The sequence below is a fragment of the Stegostoma tigrinum genome, chromosome 3 (genome assembly GCF_030684315.1).
Source record: "Stegostoma tigrinum isolate sSteTig4 chromosome 3, sSteTig4.hap1, whole genome shotgun sequence".
Classification (NCBI taxonomy): domain Eukaryota; kingdom Metazoa; phylum Chordata; class Chondrichthyes; order Orectolobiformes; family Stegostomatidae; genus Stegostoma; species Stegostoma tigrinum.
This window is the reverse complement of record NC_081356.1, coordinates 110,670,328-110,691,208: the sequence shown is the minus strand read 5'-3', so window position 1 is coordinate 110,691,208 and position 20,881 is coordinate 110,670,328. Positions and strand designations below refer to the sequence as shown.

Here is a 20,881-nt window from a genome sequence, read left to right as displayed (position 1 = left end):
TCTGTCCTCCCCAGACTGACCTATCCCCTCCCCACCTCCCCACCTATACTCTCCTCTCCACCTGTCTTCTCTTCTATCCATCTTCGGTCCGCCTCCCCCCCTCCCTATTTATTTCAGAACCCTTTCCCCATCCCCCTCGCTGAGGAAGGGTCTAGGCCCGAAATGTTAGCTTTTGTGCCCCTGAGATGCTGCTTGGCCTGCTGTGTTCACCCAGCTTCACACTTTAAGTTGCCAGGATTGGATGGTTTGAGCTAAAGGGAGAGGCTGAATAGGCTGGGGCTATTTTCCCTGGAGCGTTGGAGGCTGAGGGGTGACCTTATGAAATTTATAAAATCATGAGGGGAATGGACTGGGTAAATAGACACAAGGTCTTTTCCCCAGGATGGGGGAGTCCGAAACTAGTGGGCATTTATTTAAAGTGAGAGGGGAAAGATGCAAAAGAGACCTAAGGAGCAACTTTTTCATGCTAGGGTGGTGCGTGTGTGGAATGAATTGCAAGAGTAAGTGTTCGAGACTAGTAAAATTACAACATTTAAAAAACACCTGGATGGATATAAGAATAAGAAGCGTTTAGAGGAATATGGGCCAAATGCTGGCAATTGGGTCTAGATGAATTTTGGATATCTGGTCGGCATGGACGAGTTGGACAGAAAAGCCTGTGTCCGTGCTGTACATTTCTATGACTGTACGACACAAATTATAACTAATTATCTGTAATGTTTAAGACATTGAAATATTAATCTTATTTTTGGTTTAATTGTCGACAGTGAAAGATAACCCTGTTTCACCATATTGTTTGTAACCTGCATTTCTGTACATTAAATGTGATTGGCTATGTGCCCTCAAGTCAAAATGCTGGAAGAGATCCACGGTTACATTTTATGGCTTTGCTCATCTCAGGACAAGTGCTAAATCACTTGGAAGTGAAAACAGCTTTAGATTTCAGAACACAGCTTTGTCTTAATTGGCTTAGTTTTGATGGGTTATTTTGACCTTTTATGTATTTTGTTGTGTCTTACAAGGGAATTATGGTTGCTGAGTCTAGTGGAGCAAATCTAATAAATGACTGCTCCACCATTCAGTGAGCTATGTTGGGTCCCATTAATGAGCCAGATCTGGTCTGTTGGTCATTAACAATACCTGAGATTACTGCTGGCTTATCTGGCTGGGTATCAAATTACAGACGTAGCTGAAAAGGATACTTTTGGTTCCTGTGTGTTCTTTTTGTGATTGTAATCCTAAGGAAGCTCTGCATCTTTGTGTCTTTTGCCTGCCTTTCCTGCAGGTGAATTGTCACTTATTTGTCTTTAGACAATTAACAAGAATGAGTCTGAACGCTGACTAGATGAATATATAGGTACTGAAATGGTACAGCTCACCAAAATGATTGGAAGTGCATTACACTTATGTTTCCACTTAAATGTGAGTGCTGAAAATATCCCCATTGGACAGCAGTTACACAGGTGGAGATGTGAAGCTTGAGCAACAATGACTTACCTTGATGTAAACGAATCAAGGTCACCAACAATTTCTGGTTAACTGCATTTTCATGTACCCAGCCTCCAGCTGGTACTTTCTAGCAGCTGTCTTTCTGAGCATCAGAGCTTCCACTTAAGGAGCCTGGCACATACCTGCCTTCAATGCAGTTGACGGGATCTAGCTAAGATAGCTTGCAACATACTTGGATTTAATGTAAAAAGCATATATTGATGTTTTTACAGAAGTTGAAGAAAAAGAATAAATTGGAAGAGATGAGAAAACAGACCCTTTCATCATCCTGATCCAAATGAACCTCAGGGATTGTTTCCAAGTCGTCTTGGCAAGCCAATCCCACCACCATTCAAGAATGCACACAAGCTAACTAACAACCCCAAAGTGTTCCATAAATAGTGATAAAACTGGACAATGGTATCATAAAATATGTATATGTATTTTTTTCTGAATGAAAACTTTTAAAAGTCCATACTTCCTTGAGTCCAAAATTACAATGTTGTTGGTTTAAGACTGCTTTATTACATTTATTAGGAGGAGCAATTCCTTTTAATATCATTTCTCAAGGCTGTATACACTGATCAAAGATATTCATCTCTTTAGCAGGAAACAGCCCTCAAGACAGCCCAAGAAATTTCTCCCCCAGTGCCTCAGCTCATTTTTCCTTTGCTCGAAGGTAAGTAGGAGTAAAACCTCAATCACGTAACATCAGTAATTGCTTTCTGCGACCATTTTAATATCTTCAAAAAATGTATTAACATTTTGAACCAAGTCATCTTGGCATCATTTTTGGCCCACTGAATAGGTGGATGGTTAACGAAGAAGAAACCTTTGAGTGGAAATATATGTACTCATAGAATCCCTACAGTGTGTACAATGCCATTCAGCCCATCCCAAGTGGTTGGAAATGTTATCAATACCTAAAAGCATCAGAGAGCTTTTCTTAGTGAATTGCAAAGTTGATTTGCTATATCCTTTTGGCACCAAAATTTATATTTTAGGCATATGCACTGCATTTATATCAACCTGCCCTTTTTTGCTAAATAAGAAGCTGCATTCTTAATAGAAGTTGGTCTCAATTTTTTCTCCCACAAATGCATGATACTCTCTTGATATAAGTCAACACATAGAGTCTAGCAGGCAATTTGGATCATGTTCAGCACTCTCTCTGATTTGCTCTCAATGAAGTCAAGTTAGGTAAAGGGGAAGTACAACGAGATCTAGGTGTTCTTGTACATCAGTCAATGAAAGCAAGCATGCGAGTACAGCAGGCAGTGAAGAAAGCTAATAGCATGCTGGCCTTCATAACAAAAGGAATTGAGTATCAGAGCAAAGAGGTCCTTCAGGTGTACATGGCCGTGGTGAGACCGCACCTGGAGTATTGTGTGTAGTTTTGGTCTCCAAATTTGAGGAAGGACATTCTTGCTATTGAGGGAGTGCAACGTAGGTTCACGAGGTCAATTCCCAGAATGGCGGGACTATCATATGTTGAAAGATTGGAGCGACTGGGCTTGTATACACTCGAGTTTAGAAGGATGAGAGGGGATCTGATTGAAGCATATAAGATTATTAAGGGATTGGACACTCTGGAGGCAGGAAGCATGTTTCCGCTGATAGGTGAGTCCAGAACCAGAGAACACAGTTTAAAAATAAGGGGTCGGCCATTTAGAACAGAGTTGAGGAAAAATTTCTTCACCCAGAGTGTGGTGGATATACGGAATGCTCTGCCTCAGAAGGCAGTGGAGGCCAACTCTCTGTATACTTTCAAGAAAGAGATAGACAGAGCTCTTAAAGATAGTGGAATCAAGGGTTATGGGGATAAGGCAGGAACAGGATACTGATTGTGGATGATCAGCCATGATCATAATGAATGGTGGTGCTGGCTCAAAGGGCCGAATGGCCTACTCCAGCACCTATTGTCTATTGCTTTCTGGTTGCATGGCCCTCCGAGATCTGTGCATGGCCAGTGCCACAGTCTGCATGCTGAAGCCAGTCAGTGTGCATGGAAACCCTGCTTGTAGCTCAGAGGGAATATTGGTCGTGTGGCTAAGAAGTGTGCAGGAGTCTGAGAACACTCCCACACAGAACAGATTTCTTGTAGCTAATGACGATCAAAAATAGATCCAATGGCAAACGAAAACAAAATAAAAGGACAGTTTTAAGCCAAAAGTCAAAACATTTGAGAACTTGTCAAAATAACTGTGCTGTAGCAAGGTAATTCGGTACTAGTGAACAGCTAGTGTGAGAATGGAGAAGAAAAACCCACACTGAAGATGTTGCCCAGGACTGAATTGCGTGAAGAGAACAGGGACAAGTGCTGGCCCGATCTTGAGAAGCGTTTTCCAGAATAGCTGGTTGAAATTTGTCAGAATGGTTAGATTGCTGCCGGGAAGAAATTGCCTACATATGCACTGAATGGTCTAAATCAAACCGCTGAGCCCAGAAAAGCAATGGAGCTGAATGGTTCAGAGAACAGAACCCAGCTAAAGCCCACTGTCGTTTTCAGTTGTTAAGCCATGCCACAAATGAAATTACCAGCCGGAAATTTTGCAAATGTGCTTTACAACGATTGAATGAATGGGGGTAGAGTAAAGTTCTTTGATAATGCATGCAGTTATTGTCCTTTGTTCAAGATGGATGTGTTGAGTTCCCTTTAACTGACGAGATCAAAAGGGGTCTGCAAAGACACAACACCCAAATTGATGTTTTATGAGGCGCTTTAATATAGTTCAAGCTTTCGATGTATGCCTCAACAAGCCATTCGGGCATCATATTTGGCCACTGAATAGATGGATGGTTAGTGGAGGAGAAACCTTTACAAGTGGAAATATGTCCTAAGAGAATCTCAACGGTGCAGAAAGAGGCCATTCAGCCCTTTGACTCTGCACTGACCCTCCAAAGAACATCCCACGCTGTAAGTCCATATTTCCCATGGCCAGTGCACCTAACCTTTACATCTTGGACTGTGGGAGGAAACTGGAGCAGCTGGAGGAAGCCATTACAGACACTCGGAGAGTGCCCAACTCCACTCGGACAACTGAGGTTGGAATTGAACCCAGAACCCCAGGCACTCTGAGGCAACAGTGCTAGCTACTGTGCTGTAATGCTCTATTTGAAGTTTCTCATGGTTTTGTCATCAAGTTATAGGATGTTATTAATGCAAACACTGACATGAGATCATTTAAAATAAAAATGAGGAGCATGCAATTCAGTGGAGGTGGGGGGGGGCAGGGAAGATGATTTGTTGTGAAGGAATGATGTTGAAACCATATGTACCAAGTCTAGTTCAGCGTGGGATCCTGATGATGACACCATTCTCACATTGACTCAGTGAATTTAATCAACACTCTGTATCAGACACTGAAAAAAATGGATTTTTAAAAATGTTTTGATCATTGTTAAAGATATCATTGCAGAATAAATTTCAAGAAAACATGCCAGATACATTTAATTTGAATTACCAGCATTGTGTCTTATTCCGTATTTTGAGACGGAGACCAACATCACCAACACGCGCACTATACATTTTTACCAGGCATATACATTGGCCTCTGTTTTAGATTTTTCAGGTTTCAGAGGTTGACTTATACGCTATTACCTACAGTCGTTGAAATAACAGTAACAGAGAGCCTTGACATTGAGGTTTCATTGATTGAATTGTAATGCCATTTTATGAGAGATGAATTGATCTGCATGCAACGTAAAATGTGAATGTCTTGGGCTGATGAGTACGTTGGAATTAGTGGCCATTTTGGAGTGTTGTAGGAAGAATATAAACTGTAAATGATGTTGCTGTCTAAACATTATTCTGATTTTGCCACTCATCATTTCATGATTGAATATCTTAAGTGTCTGTTTTGCCTTTGTTTTTCTGCTTCTTAACTATCCTGTGATATCGTTCAGTCACGGCCACAGAACCGACAGGTAAGTCAGCATGGGGATAATTTATGAAACTGTCTGCATCATACTACTCACTAACCAAAGCTATTTTTGTCTGCTTTGTCATAACTTGTTTTACTTGCGGTTTTATTTTCAGTGTGAAATTTAAATCTATATTTTCTTTCTTTTGAGAGAGAAAAAACTTGCAAGACAAGTGATGGGTTGTGGGTTAAGGACAAACTTCATATAGTTTGTGTTTCATTTTTATTGTCCAAAATGCTCCCATATAACTGAAGAATTATCCACAGAACCTAAAGGTTACATAGACAAGCTTCAGCTTCCATCTGTCATTTCTTAATTTTCTCTACTCTTGCAATATTTATTTTACGTAGGTGTTCATTCATTGAGAGAGGTGATTTAAAAGTTTTGTTTTTCACTGCAGTCCGGGGACGAGGGCTGAAAAAAATGAGAGTGAACCATTTTGTATGGGAAGGGAAAGTCAAGACTTTGGATCAGGAAAAATATGCTTTTCTCTGTCAGGTTTCTGATTCTTATAGTCCTCAATGCGTTTCAGCAAGTTAATAATTTTTCCAGATTCTTAGGACTGCAAAAAGAATAAAAGGTGATGTATCGGGCATGCTTCATCTCTCAGGCTTCATATTCTCATGTCCTGTCATTTATCCAAGGTAGGTCTGACTGTAACGTCTCCAGCAGTGGTTGGTGGATCTGAGTGATGAGTGGCTCTGAAATACGAACCCTTTACTATCTGTTTGGAAGCCAGGTTCTATCCTGCCTTTGCTTTCAGCCCAGCCAGTTTAAAATTCTCCACTGAGTCTGCTTTGTTCTTTTGTCCCTAAAGTACTTTTGAATGGGTTATAATGCCAAAGGTACTAGAAAATTATTCTGAGACACCTTTCACCATGGAGCTTCACATCCAATAGAATACTTTTGAATTGTAGTCACTCGTGAGGTTGTAGACTTGCTCACCGAGCCGGTGTGTTTGGCCTCTGTAATGTTTCTCACAGTCCTTTTTTGATATTTTGTACATTACATTAGTTTCATCGGTTGTGGGTGTGAGATCCTTTATGTTCATCAGTAGTTGTCATAGGATGGTTGTTAGTTTGTGGGCTGCGTTGATACCTAGGGATCTGACATTACATATCTATAAGGGCACACGAACACCAACTAGCCACCAAGAGACACAACCAATTCTCACTGGTTTCAATCCACAAGGACACAAATTCAACTGGGACAACACATTCATAATAGCACGAGCCCATCAGAGACATGACAAACCACTGGAAAATAGAACTGGAAGTAACGCCAACCACGTCAGCAAACAGGGGCATTTAAATAACAAGTGGGACAGAACACCGGCACACTGATGATGTTACCTGACAGGGTGACTGAACATCTACAACCAAACACATCGGCTTGGTGAGCAAATCTACAACCTCATCCGTAACCTGAGCTATAAATCTTCTCAAAAACTGTAGTTGCTAGTGTGGGGGGGGGGATACAGGCAGACGCAACAAGTTGTCACAGTCATGAGAGAGTCACTTGTTATTGGTGGTACAGTATATGGAGGACCTACACTACAGGCTTATAAAATCTTCAGGGGCACAGATAGGATGAATAGCCAATGCCTTTTTCCCAGGGTGGGGCAATCCAACACTAGGGAGCATAGGTTTAATGTGAAAGGGGAAAGATTTAAACAGGACCTGCAGCGTAACGTTGTTAGTCAGAAGCTGGTGCGTGTATGGAACTGCCAGAGGAAGTGATGGAAGTGGAACAACTACAACATCTAAAAAACATCTTTGATGGAGATATGGATCAAATGCTGGCAAATGGGACTAGATCAGTTTAGAATATCTGGTCAGTACGGATGTGTTGGACGGAAGGGTTTCCATGCTGCTCGACTCTGACTCCACGATTATATTATTATTAAACATAAAGTCAGATTTTGCTCTTGAACAACAACAAGGCAAATGCTATTTATTGTTATTTATGTGCAAGTGGTGCAGCAGCTTCAGCCAATGGTAGCTTTGCTATTAAACATAGACATATACAAGTTGCTGGTGAACTGTGGCATTCCACCATTGGCTTCAGTGGTTCTATCTGGATTGAAACGAAAGGAATAATGTGAAGCTTCTGTATGTGTGCAGTAGGCATGACCGAGAAAGCGAAATCATTTCAAGTTGAAGTATCTTTCCACTGTCAGCTAATTTTAACTCTTAGTTATGGATCTCAATTCTTTGGGTCTTAATTGTTTTTAAAGTTTTTTGAACGTTTCTGTCTCTCAATCCAATCTTTCTTTCTCTCCCTTCATTTCATCCCTGATCATTGGTCCCTCCACCAAGGGGAAAAGTCTCTTCCTGTCTGCCCTATCTATGCCCCTCATAGTGACCCTTCATAATCTCCTCCTGCTCCAATGAAAACAATCCAAGCCTATCCATTCTCCATTCCTGACTAAAACTCTCCAACCTATGCAGTATCTTGGTGAATCTCCTCTGCACGCTTTCCAGTGCAATCAAATCCCTACTCTACATGGATTCCAGAATTGTACTTGATTCCCCAACTGTGGCCGAACCTGTGGCATGAATGGTTCCAGCATAACCTTACTGCTCTGAGTCATAACCTTACTGCTCTGAGTCCATGCCATGGCTAATAAAGACAAGCATCCCATATAGCTCCATATTCACTATCTACCTGTCATGCCAGTGCTCATGTACACTAAGTCCCTCTGATCCTCCATGCTTCCCAGAGTCCTACTCTTCATCATATATTCCATGTGACCAGCTGATCTACATCCTCCTTTAATCTAAGGCTGTCTTTACTATTTACTGCCAACTTTCATATCATCTCCAAACTTACTGACTGACCCTTCTACATTCAAATCTAAATCATTTGTGTACAGCACAAACAGCAAGGGCCCCAATGCTGATCCCTGTGGAACCCCACTGGACAGAGGCTTCCAGTCACAGAATCATCTCTCAACCTTCACCTAGCTCTGCCGATACTGGATCCAATTAACCAAATTTCATTGGATCCCATAAGCTTTTACTTGCGCTGTTAATTTCCCAAATGGGACCGTATCAGAAGCCTTGCTGAAGCCTAATTAGACTGTGTCATATGTATTGCCCTAATCCAAACACCAGGTTACTTAAAAAGTCAATCAAGTTGGTCAGATATGACCTGCCCTTAACAAAATTGTGCTGAATGTTCTTAATTAATTTTTCCCCTCAGAATTTCTTACAATAGTTTCCCTGCCATTGAGTTAGATTGACTGGCCTATTAACTCCTAGTTTATCCCTTGCTCCCTTGTTGAACAACAGTACCATTTTAGCTGGCCTCCGGCCCTCTGGCACCTCTCCCGTTCAAAGTTCTGGCAAAGATCTGTAGCTGGGGTTGTGGATGAGGTTGTTGATTTTGCTCGCCGAGCTGGCCATTTTTCGTTCAGATGTTTCGTCACCGTGCTCAGCAACATCTTCAGTGGAGCCTCCGATGAAGCGATGTTATTCTACTCCACTTGTAGTTTATACTATTTGGTCAGTTATGGTGAGTTAGTGTCATTTCTGGTTTTGATCTGTATGGGTTTATATATGGGGTCCAATTCTATATGTTTGTTTATCGAAGTACTGGAGGAGAAGCATGCCTCTAGGAATTCCCGAGCGTGTCTATGTTTGTCATGTCTTAATATTGATATATTCAGACAATGAAGGCCATCAATTTAACTAGGACAAGGTAACCGTAGTACCCCAAGGCAAACATAGACACGCATATAAACCAGAAATGATAACAGATTGGACAATATAAATTCCAAACGAAGTAGAATAACATCACTTTGTTGGAGGCTACACTGATGATGTCACTGAGCATGGTGACAAAATGTCTGAACAAAAACAAGCCAGCTCAGCGAGCAAGTCAACAACCTCTCCTGTGGCCAGAGAGGAATTGAACATTATTGGCAGCACCCCTGCTATTTTCTCACCCACTTCGCTCAACAGCTCGGGTTATGTTTATATGTGGCCCTAGATATTTATCTACTTATTAAACCTGCCAGACCACTCATGTTTAAGAATCTGTGTGAGAAGTCTTTGCCCACTGAAATAAAAATGTTGCCTGCATTCTTGCCATTTGTGTCACTTAACTTTTACATTCAATTCCCATTGAGAAAAATAATACACTCCTACTTTTGAACTATGACATTACTGACTTCCTTACTGGTGTATTTTAATGACAAGCCTATGCCATAGATTCAGCATCAGTGTCAAGTGAACTGACTTTCCACTTCCAGTGTAGTTGAACTACAATACACGCAACTCATGTTAAAAAAGAAACAGTTTAAAACTTTGTAATTGTTTATAGATGTTTGACCTTAAATGTTAGAGTTAATATTGAGATAACTTCTAAAATTATTTCAGGAGTGATGGGCGTCGATGGTCTTTGGCTTCTCTCCCATCATCTGGATATGGCACGAATACTCCAAGCTCCACTGTGTCTGTAAGTTTCTTTTGATCTCATCCATATCATCTTATTCTTGCACAGCAACCACAAAATTTCCTGTAAGCAGATAGAGACCAATAACAAATTTATGCATTAATTTGCTAAAAGTTGAACCTGTTCTTTGCATGTTAAAATAGCACCAAGCATTCCAGAGCCTGAAAACACTTGTTCTGGTTCACTGGGGTGATATGCTTCCGTATATTCTGGTTTCCTTTCTTTGGAAACTTAATGAATCAGGGAATCAGTTTTAGAAAAGATTTAGCAAGGTTGTGTGTTCTAAGCTCCAAGCAGTAAATTAAGTGACTTATTTTTGAAATTATTGTGTTTGCTTCTTTCTAAAACACACCTGCAATTGATCCACCCTGAAATTAATTTTGGTTGGAGGATTAAAAAGAAACAGTGAAGAGTTGGAAACGTTCAAGTTGCAGCAAACACTTTAAATGGGCTGAGAAGATGTGACTGAAAAGTATATGAACTGTGATTAATGTTTCTAAGCTTTTTGGGATAATTGGACACAAAAACAGAAATTGTTGGGAAAACTCAGCATGAATGACAGCATCTGTCCAGAGAAAGGGGAATTAATGTTTCAGAACTGAAGAAAGGTCACTGAACCCAAAGCTGTAATTCTGTTTTCTCCCAACAGAAGCTGCCAGAGCTGCTGAGTTTTCTCAGCAATTTCTGTTTTTGTTTCTGACTTCAAGCATCCGTGGTTCTTTGCTTCTTTTTCCTTTCGGGATAATTATTCAGCCTAGTCAGTTGAATAGTCAAGTAATTCTTATTTAGTCTGAGCAAGGAGCTAGTAACTAACAGATGACTGAGTTAGCATGTAATGTTTAATTATGGTAACATTTCAACAGCATGTTCAAAAGCAAACGAACTTTTTCTGTGACTTATTGAAAGTCATTGAATTTTTTTTTATTCATTCATGGGACAAGGGCATCGTTGGCTAGACCAGCATTTATTGCCTGTCCCTAATTGCCCAGAGGGCAGTTAAGAGACAACCATGTTGCTGTGGGTCTGGAGTCACATGAAGGCCAGACCGTGTAAGGATGGCAGTTCCTTTCCCTAAAGGACAGCGGTGAACCAGATGGGTTTTGCTGACAATCAGTGGATTCATGGTCATTGTTAAACTCAGATGCTAGTTCATCGGGGAAATGTTATTTCTCGTCCACTCCCCTCATGGAAAGTGTACTGGATAGCACAAATGACTTTTGGATAAACAATTGGCCTCTTTTATTTTATTATAGTTTGATGTTCTGTTAATTGACATCATTCCTCCTGATGGACCCTGCACATGTTTCCACCAGAATTCTTGGCCCTTTTGTTAATATCCAGCATCCTTCTATAGAAAGCAATCTGTGAAATGAACAGTAATGTTCTACCTCTTATTTTTCTAGTCATCGTGTTCATCTCAGGAAAAGCTACATCAGTTGCCATACCAACCGACTCCGGATGAGCTTCACTTTCTTTCCAAGCATTTCTGCAGTACGGATACCATCGCCAACGATGAGAAGCGGAGGCCTCCTGCCATGCGACCACGTTCGCGAAGTCTTAGGTTTGTAACCATCAACTTGAAGACTAAAATTTCTTCTCATTAATATTAATGAAAAAGGCGTTGTGAGGGAAAATGGATTATGTTTTGCTACAGTTAAGGATGATACAATTTCAGTTCTTTGTCGAAGAAACAATTAATATATTGTCTAAGTGCATGCATTAAAGGGAATCAATGCCAAAATGCTGCCTTAAGGGTAATTAGGGATAGGTAGTGAATACTGACCCAACCAGTGAAACCCACGTCTCATAAATGAATAAAATAGTGCTGCAGTTGTGAGACGTTACCTGTCCTACCATTCCTAACATGTTTTATTTAACAAGTTCATTATTTTACTCCCCTACTTATTTTCATCTTTATATATATTTTATTAACTTTGCCACCAGTTCTAATACCATCTTAAACTTTAGGAATAGAATGAACTTTAACGATTTACTGGATACTGACTAATCAACAAGCTTCTTTGCACTGTACGTTACAATTTAAAAATGATTGGTCATTAATTTCAATTGACATGATCAAATCAGTATCACAAAACAGATGAACATGGTGTACCATTACAGCAGGTCTCTGGGTAGAAGCTACAAGTAGCAACAGCAGGCCTTATTGAGTTCTAACTCACTGTGAATCATTCCATCTCCATAAATTTGCTTCATAAATGGGCTTCTTTTAAACCTACTGTATGGCTTCACTCTTTTTTTTAATGTATGTATTTTAGCCTTAAACATCTCCAGGGAAAGTGGCAGTTTGGAATGAGCTTGAGTCCTGAACATGTAACTTAAGCCAGAGGGCTGATGTCCGACATGGAAAACTTTTAACCCCATTGCTCCATAGACCGTGGCTGATGCTAATGGTTTCAAACAGGTTCAGGACATTTTTGGCCATCACCTTTGCTCTAATTGGCATGCGTTGGTCGGAAACAGGATCTAAGGTTACTGGGATAGCTTCAGATCCTCTGTCTGGAAATGTCTTGGCTGAAACTCCAGATCAATCTGAAACTGCCAGATGCTCGCCGAGCTGTAATTAGGCCTGGAAAATCCTTGGACAAAAATGTCTCTGTCCCCTGCCACTAAAAATCTTTTGCATTAAAGATTTGTCTTGTGTTGGCAGCTGTTAAGTCATTAATATTCACTAATATTTTGATTTCACCATACTATGATTTACACTGACTTGATCTTTGACATCACTTATTTTAATTTTTGTCAATAATATAGAGTATGTTCAATTCAGGATAATTCACATTTTCTCAGAATGGGAGACTCAATTGTGGATCACATATAAAGAAGCAGTGATTCCTTTAGAACCAGGCAGAACTTTAAATGGACATACAGATCTATGGGAAGTTAATTTAGCGCACAGTGTAACTCCTCATTGTCTTTTATGTAGACAGCCTCCAGTAGAACAGAAATTAAAGTTCCAAAAGAACCTGAAAGCAGGGGAGGTGATGGCCTACTGGTATTATTGCCAGACTGTTTAATCCAGAGACCCAGACAACTTCCCAGGGACCCGGGTTCAAATCCCAGCATGGCAAATGGTGGAATTTGAATTCAATAAATATCTGGAATTAAGAACCCAATGATGACTGTGAATCCATTGTCAAACGTCCTTTAGGGAGAGAAACTGCCTTCCTTACCTGGTCTAGCCTACATGTGATTCCAAAACCATAGCAATGTGGTTGACTCTTAACTGCCCTCTGGGCAATTAGGCATGGGCAATAAATGCTGCCTAGCCAGTAACATCCTCAGCCCATGAATGAATGAAAAAAATAAAATGCGATGGAACTTGAGGCTCAAGTAGAAGTTACACGGTCATCAGCTTCTGCATCTCACCTCAGTTCAGTGAGCTTTAGGCTAACATACCAGATCTGTCATCATTTGCTTATCACCACAGCAAGCTACTCTTCGATCTTGATTGGACTGCCTCTGAAGATATTTTCAAAATTGAAAGTATTTTTGGAAGAACAGATGGAGCTTTTTGGATGTGTTTGAACTTGAAGCCGATGTGAGCCTTAATGCAAATATATCTTGGTATACTTTCAGTGTGCTATTAATAACTATGGAATTAGTACCTTATTAAATCTATTAGGATGTCATTTTGGAAAATTGGTTCTGACTATTTTAATTTTTGTATGAGAGATTGTCTGTAATTTTACATATCTGGGTACTTTAACAGATAATTAAAACAGAAATTCAGGGTGTGCTGCATGGCTAAAAGCCCGTTACATGTCATTCAATAAAAGCTAATGATAAAACATTTCCAAATGTATAGCTGAAGCCGTGTTGAAGGATACATCTATTCTTCGGCAAAAATGCTGTATTCATGCAAATTGACCTTTCAGGTTACAATGGTTTAAATTGTATAGACAAGTAAATTACATGATGACAAATAAACCTGCATAAATTTGAAATGGCTTCAGATAATTGTTCGTACTTTAAGAGGTGTATTGCTATGACATTTTAACCTTAAACCTCTAGATATAAACTTCTATGCTGCCTAGATTGTCTTGTAAGAATATTGTTGCATTTGGAACATTTTGCTTTTTGACCTGATTTAGAGCTGGTATTTCATTTGCTTTTTAACTATTTGCAGGGGTAGAGTCTGCTGAAAAGTTTACAGAGTTTATATCATAATTGCCACCCTTTTACAGGAGAATTTCAAGAACATTTATTCATTCTGAAAGTGAATAAAATGCTTGTCGGCTTATAAAATGTTTGTCTTGTCTGTAGCCCTGGACGTTCTCCAGCTTGCTGTGATAATGAGATTATCATGATGAACCATGTCTACAAGGAACGATTTCCAAAGGCAAGATTGTTTACAGATGATGCAGTTCAAACTGCAGTAAATTACCGGCATCTGGATATGGTCACAAGTTTCTGCAGCTGAAATTTGTCCAGGTTTTGAATTTTTATTTTGGACCATGCAAAAGCTATAAAAGGTTTGCAGTGTTACTGAGTGTATTCGCTCAGCGGCTACCTTCTTTGTTTGCTTTGCAAAAGTATTAAAGGTTTGACCAGGTTTATTTGCCAGATCTGGACATTTCATTGGCAGAAAAAGTGCCTGGTTTACTAAGTTTGCTCTCTGATGAAATTTTGCACTGTAGGAAGCTGAAGACAATGCCTGAGTTAAAGATTCAAAATATTATGTTTGGATGGAGAAAATATTGTGAAGAAAAAGGGTAGGTTAAATTGTTTACAAGTAAAATCGCACTTTAAAAAATAATTTGAGACATGAAGAATGAGTGTGGAGCCTCAAAATTATGTGACCGTTATTTACATATTTCTTTCCAATTATCATATTCAGGAATAAAATAGTTGTAAAACAATAATGTAATAACTAGGTATTCCTAACTTTTAAGAAACCTTATTCCTGTACTTTTGCACTTTGCACAAGACATTAGATCAAAATGAAACTGCCTGTCCCAGAATTTATTCCCCATTTTAAAAAGTCATTCCAGAATGTAGTCTTTCATACTTGTTCTGAAATGTGTGTGCTTACATTTTTATTCAACGGTTTACAAAGTGAATATACTTGGGTGACGTGTATTTTGAAGCTATAAATTATCTAATAAAGAGGGTACATTATAAAAATCCATTATGATGGATACATGGCTCATAAGTGGCTGATCTTATAGAGCACTTCACAACCTAATAAGTGTCAGTAAATTTTCGTTCAGCATCATCAGTGGCCAGTAAATTGTACATGCAGTGACCAAGCAACCCACTCATAAATATATAACCAATGTGGTTAGCATGAGATAAATTACTTCCTTTCATCATGAAGAAAGTTTAGCTTTGCAGTTTGTGACGAAAGTCCCAATATACTCTGCTGCATGTTATAAAGCTGAAAATCAATGTTATGAAATTTTGCATATACAATAGCAATATTTCAAAATTTGGAATATGTTTGGTGTTTATTTGATACTTTAATGCATTAACCAAGTTGTTTCAATCCTTAGGCCACAGCCCAGATGGAAGAAAGGCTGCAGGACATTATCACTAGCTATTCTCTTGATAATGTTCTTCCACTAGCAGATGGAGTCCTCAGTTTTGCACATCACCAGATCATTGAGCTGGCACGAGATTGCCTGGATAAATCCCGACAGGGCCATATCACCTCAAGATACTTCTTTGAATTGCAGGAAAAATTAGAAAAGTTGTTGCAGGAAGTAGGTATTTCTAAGTTTTTTCTGATAAATGGATAAGAACAAATTTGATTTTTTGTGATTTGAAACTCATGTGGCTGAATGGAAGGTACGAATCTGAAACACAAGTTACCCTGATTAGAATAAAATGAATAAACAAAAGAACATTATTACCATTTGAAGGTTGCAAAATGTTTGATTATTTAATGATGGAGGAATTTTGTAATGAAGTACGCTGGTTAAAACTGTCTAACCAATACCAGTATAAAAATTACAGATTGAATACAGCAAGTAAAGAAGGCATTGGACTCATTGTGTCTGTGCCAGGTCTCTACAGAGCAATTCGGCCAGCGTAACTGATTCTTTCTCAGTTCTCCTGCAAATAGGCGCGCAATTTCTTTTCTCTTCAACTGCTTATCTAGTTCTTTGCTGCACTGCGCATTCAGACAGTGCAGTTCAAATCCTAAACATTCACTACTTAAAATTTACCTCACTTTTGTTTTTGTATTTCACCCTAAATTGGAGTTCTCTTATTCTTGACTCTTCTGCTAATGGAGACAATTTCCCTCCAATTACTTGGTCTTCAAGCCTTATGACTTTGAGGAATTTGGACAGAGATTTTCAATCTTTTATTCATATGGAAAGCAAGCCTGACTTCTTCAACCTATTCATTAAATAAACTGAAGTCTCTCCCTTGGAATTATTCCTGTATAGCTTTTCTGTGCCCTCCCTAAAGCAGTCACATTCCTCCCATGGTACGGCACCCAGAACTGGATACAACACTAACATTTAAGAAAAAAAAAGTATTTGATTAATCTCACTGTAACTTCCTAATTTTTGTAACCTGTGCCTTTGTTTATAAAGCACAGGATGACTTATGCCTCATTAATCAGAAGCTAAAAATTAAGGAAGTGTTAGAAAGGCAAATCCTCATGATAGTTTGGGGTGTAACTGAAACCATTGAGGGAAAGAAAGATGGAATTGTGGAGTAATGCATGTAATTTTCCAAACCTTGGATTTGGGATGGTGCCAGAGGTCTGCAAAATTGCAAACGTTACATCCTTATTCAAAAAGTGCTGCAATTGCAGGCCAGTCAGTTTAACCTTAATGGTGGAAAAGCTTTTAGGAACCAATAATCGCGGATATGATTAACTGTAATTTTACTAAGTCTGCATTGATTAATTAATTAATGAAAGCCAGAATAAGTTTGTTGAGGAGATACAGTGTGTAACTAACTTAATTCAGTTATTTGGTAAGCAAGCAAGCAGGATTAATGAGAGTAAAGCTTTTAATAGACTTTGAAAAGGCATTTGATAAAGTGACACATATTAGCTTGGCAGCAAAGTTAAAGCTTCATTGAATATAAGGGACAATGGTTACAAAGCTGACTGAGTGACAAGAAACAGTGTAGCAGTAAATTGGGATTTTTTGGGGACTGGAGTAAACATTTGATAAGGTTCCACATGGTAGGCTCTTTCAGAAAGGAAGGAGGCGTGGGATTCAGGTAAATTTGGCAGTCTGGATACAAAACTGGCTGTCCAATAGAAGACAGTGTGGTAGTAAATGGAAAGTATTCAGCCTGAAACCCGGTGACCAGTGGTGTGCTGCAGGGATCTGTTCTGGGACCTCTGCTGTTTGTGATCTTTATAAATGACTTGGATGAGGAAGTGGTAGGGTAGGTTAGCAAGTTTGGTGGAGTTGTGGACAGCGTGGAGGGCTGTTGTAGGTTGCAATGGGACATTGACAGGATGCAGAGCTGGGCAAAGAAGTGGCAGATGGAATTCAACCCAGAAAAATGTGAAATGATTCATTCTGGAAGATCGAATTTGAATGCAGAATACAGGGTTAATGGCAGGAATCTCAGCACTGTGGAGGAACTGAGTGATCTTGGGGTCCACGTCCATGTATCCCTCAAAGTTGCTACCCAAGTTGATAGGGATATAAAGAAGGCGTATGGTGTGTTTGCTTTCATTGGCAGGGGAATTGAGTTTAAGAGCTGTGACGTTATGCTGCAGCCCTATAAAACTGTTTAGACCACACTTGGAATATTGTGTTCAGGTCTGTTCACCTCGTTAGAGGAAAGATGTGGAAGGTCTAGAAAGGGTGCGGAGGAGATTTACCAGGATGCTGCCTGGACTGAAGGGCAGATCTTGAGGAGAGGTTGAGGGAGCTAGGGCTGTTTTCACTGGAGTGAAGATGGATGAGAGGTGACTTGACAGACGTGTGCAAGATGAGGAGAGGCATAGACAGAGTGGATAGTCAGAGACTTTTTCCCAGGGCAGAAATGACTATTACGACAGGGCATAATTTTAAGGTGATTGGAGGAAGGCATAGGAGAGATGTCAGAGGTAGGTTCTTTACAGAGAGTGGTGGGCTTGTGGAATGTGCTGCCAGCATTGCAAGTGGAGTCATATACATTAGATACTTTTAAGCGACTTTTGGATGGGCACATGGAGGATAGTAAAATGTAGAGTATGCAGGGCAGTTTAATCTTAGTAGGATTATAGGTTGGCACAAAATCGTGGGCCGAAGGGCCTGTACTTTGCTGTGCTGTTCAATGTTCTCTGTTCTAAGATAAACAGTCACGTTGCCTGGGGTCAGTAATTAGACTGCAGATATTTGTGATCTATATTAATAAACAAGACTTGGTGATGGAGGTGTTTAGAATGTTGATTGTAACTGATGATTCAATGAGTGTGACTGTCAGGCTGTTGCTTGACTATTCTATAGGGCTACTCTCTGAATTTTGGCATAAATTGTTAAGAGTTCAGTGAGCAATTTTCCAGGGCCTAAGTTGATCCTGGATAATCGGTCTAGTTTAATTCATTGCTGTAATTCGTTTATGCATTAGAGTGACTTAGAACATAGAACATAGAACATAGAACAGTACAGCACAGAACAGGCCCTTCAGCCCACAATGTTGTGCCGACGCCCACAATGTTGTGCCGACTTGCTGGGCTATTTCAGAGAACTTTTAAGAGTTGACCACAATGCTGCACATCTGGAGTTACATGGAGGCCGGATTGCGTAAAGACAGCAAATTTACTCCTACCAATTTACATGAATGAGTCTGATTCTGACATGAATTGTTTGACTTTATCTGTCATATGCACCTTTTCTACTTCATCGTCCACTTTATCTCTTCCATACTCCAGAGAGTTCAATACTTGTTTGCTCTGTTTCTCCCTAATATCAATGTACCTTGACTGCACCCATGTCAGCTCTGCTCTAAAGGCAAACTGTTGTTCTGCCACAATCTTGCCTTTGGTTCAGTTTACCTGGGAAAATGATGATTAATCATCATTCGGGAATTGGTACTTCTCCAGGTAAATAATTCTACCCTAACTCGCTCCTTGTCCTTTCTCACAGCTAACCTAAACCTTATGTTCTTTAAATGAATATGTTTGACTTATTTTCCATGCCAGCTTTCATCTCCTATTCCTTATGGTCTCTGCCTGCCAACCAAGAATGATTCTTAGATGCATTACATATCCTTGGTTCCTCTCCCAAGTGGCCATTAATCATATATAAACCTAGAAAATGATTGGTGACATGTTATATCCAATACTGCCCTTGTATTTGAGCCATGCATTTGTCTTTGCTGCCAACATTACCAATCCATGGCTGATTAACCCACTCTGATCAACCAAAAGCATTGGTGGTAATTGCAACTCCACATCCTTCCCCTGCCAATGCCCCAAGCTAACATCAGTCCAAAGCCATTCCAGTCTGAGTTATTCTTCCAGAGACATCCTGAACCATGGACAGACCAGATTTGAGTTCACAGCGTAAATATTTTGTTTCCCATGGCATTTATCTCGTTCTTGTTTAATAGCATTCATGAGATTCAGTTTTGCTGTTTAAACCTTTAACTTCAGTAAAGGATTTTCTGCTTCAGTGTTTAATGGCAGGAGTGGCTAGGTTGAAACCTAGTACTTGTTCTTTACTTGATAAGTATGTTGAGCTATTAAACGTGAAGTCCCTAAGTTAAGTTTTTCAGTGCATCCATTTAAATTAGTAGGTAGGTCAGATTTGAAGCACTAGAAATCCCTTGCTGGTCGTCCATGCTTATTAGCAGATCAAATACAAACCTGTCTTGAACACATTTCATTGCTGGACAGTTTATGTAAAGATAGTTTTCTGTACATTAGCTTTAATGTTGAATCCTTTTCAATGTTGTTTTGTGTTCTATAATCTGGAAGAAGAAAACGCCAATAACTGAGTGTCTAATGCTACCATTGCATCACAGATGCCAAATTTCACTGTTGTAAAACTGGCACCAAATTCAAATTATAACATCATTGGATCCAAAGCTATGGTGAGACAATCTGGCTTCAAAATACCAGTGAGTCCAGTAAAGCAGCTTGAGCTAACTGTCTTGAAGTCTAGTCACACCCTGGTGTCATCTGTGGCTGTAAGAACTATCTACTTGTGAAAATCCAACACATGGTCCATGAGTTCAGTGGATACACGTCGGTGAATAGATTTTAATTCTGTGTAGTTGGACAAAACAACCAGAGTACAGTATGTGTTCTGCTGTTTCCTCTGAATATAATGTTGCTTTAACATTGTTGCTTTAACGCAAAGAGAGAAAGGTAACTTAATTGTACTTTTACATTTAGTGGGTTAAGTCTTAATGTAGCATTCCAGAGTTCATTGTTATGCAGACTAACTATGACATTTTAGGGCCCTGGTCTTAGAAAGATTTGAAAAGTTTATTATATTGGTGTTGGTGACATTGAACAGAATGCTACAAAATCTGTAATGATACCAATACAAAGAACAGCTACAGAGTAACCCTGTACATCCACAGATATTTATGTTCAGTGGCATTCTGAGTTTCAAGCCAAGTGTAAAGTTTCTTATCTAAGTTAAGCAGATTTGCTCCAAACTCATCACTCCTGTTGGCAGCCTGAGGCACAGCACTTGTTAGAAAAGCAAGAGATAGAGTCTTAGTATAAACTGAATTGTCTCTAATGTTGACACCTTGCTATATTCTCATTGAATATACAGCATAGTGCTGCAGGTTTTAAATGAGTAATATCAGAAATTTCAACTTCTGACAAAACTTACAGGAATTTCAGGACATTGACCTTTTTAAACATTTTAACATTTTAACATTTAAAGATTTTGTTAACTTTGAATTGTCATGTGATTACACAACACTGTTGTCTGTACTGCAGAATGAAACATAGCGATAAAAAGGCTGAAGTAAACAGCAACATATGCCATAATCTCCGTAGTTTTATAGTAATGGCATGCTATTAGCATAAGCTTAAATGCAAGACTTCAGTCCCCATGGGGCTGTTTTG

At 39.5% G+C, this 20,881-nt stretch overlaps 1 protein-coding gene across 13 annotated transcripts in view; it reads left to right on the top strand.

Moving 5' to 3' along the window:
- The window catches only part of LOC125450809 (microtubule-associated serine/threonine-protein kinase 4-like), a 457,413-nt gene that overhangs the window by 355,030 nt on the left and 81,502 nt on the right, over positions 1-20,881 (top strand). For 8 of the 13 annotated variants that reach the window (XM_048527021.2, XM_059644829.1, XM_048527030.2 and 5 more), the window contains 6 exons: positions 2,095-2,167; positions 5,395-5,415; positions 9,795-9,873; positions 11,274-11,431; positions 14,155-14,230; positions 15,384-15,593. In XM_048527021.2, coding sequence (XP_048382978.1) covers positions 2,095-2,167; positions 5,395-5,415; positions 9,795-9,873; positions 11,274-11,431; positions 14,155-14,230; positions 15,384-15,593 — 617 coding nt within the window. The remainder of the gene's footprint in view (positions 1-2,094; positions 2,168-5,394; positions 5,416-9,794; positions 9,874-11,273; positions 11,432-14,154; positions 14,231-15,383; positions 15,594-20,881) is intronic. The other 5 variants (XM_059644830.1, XM_048527023.2, XM_059644831.1 and 2 more) reach the window with 2 other exon arrangements.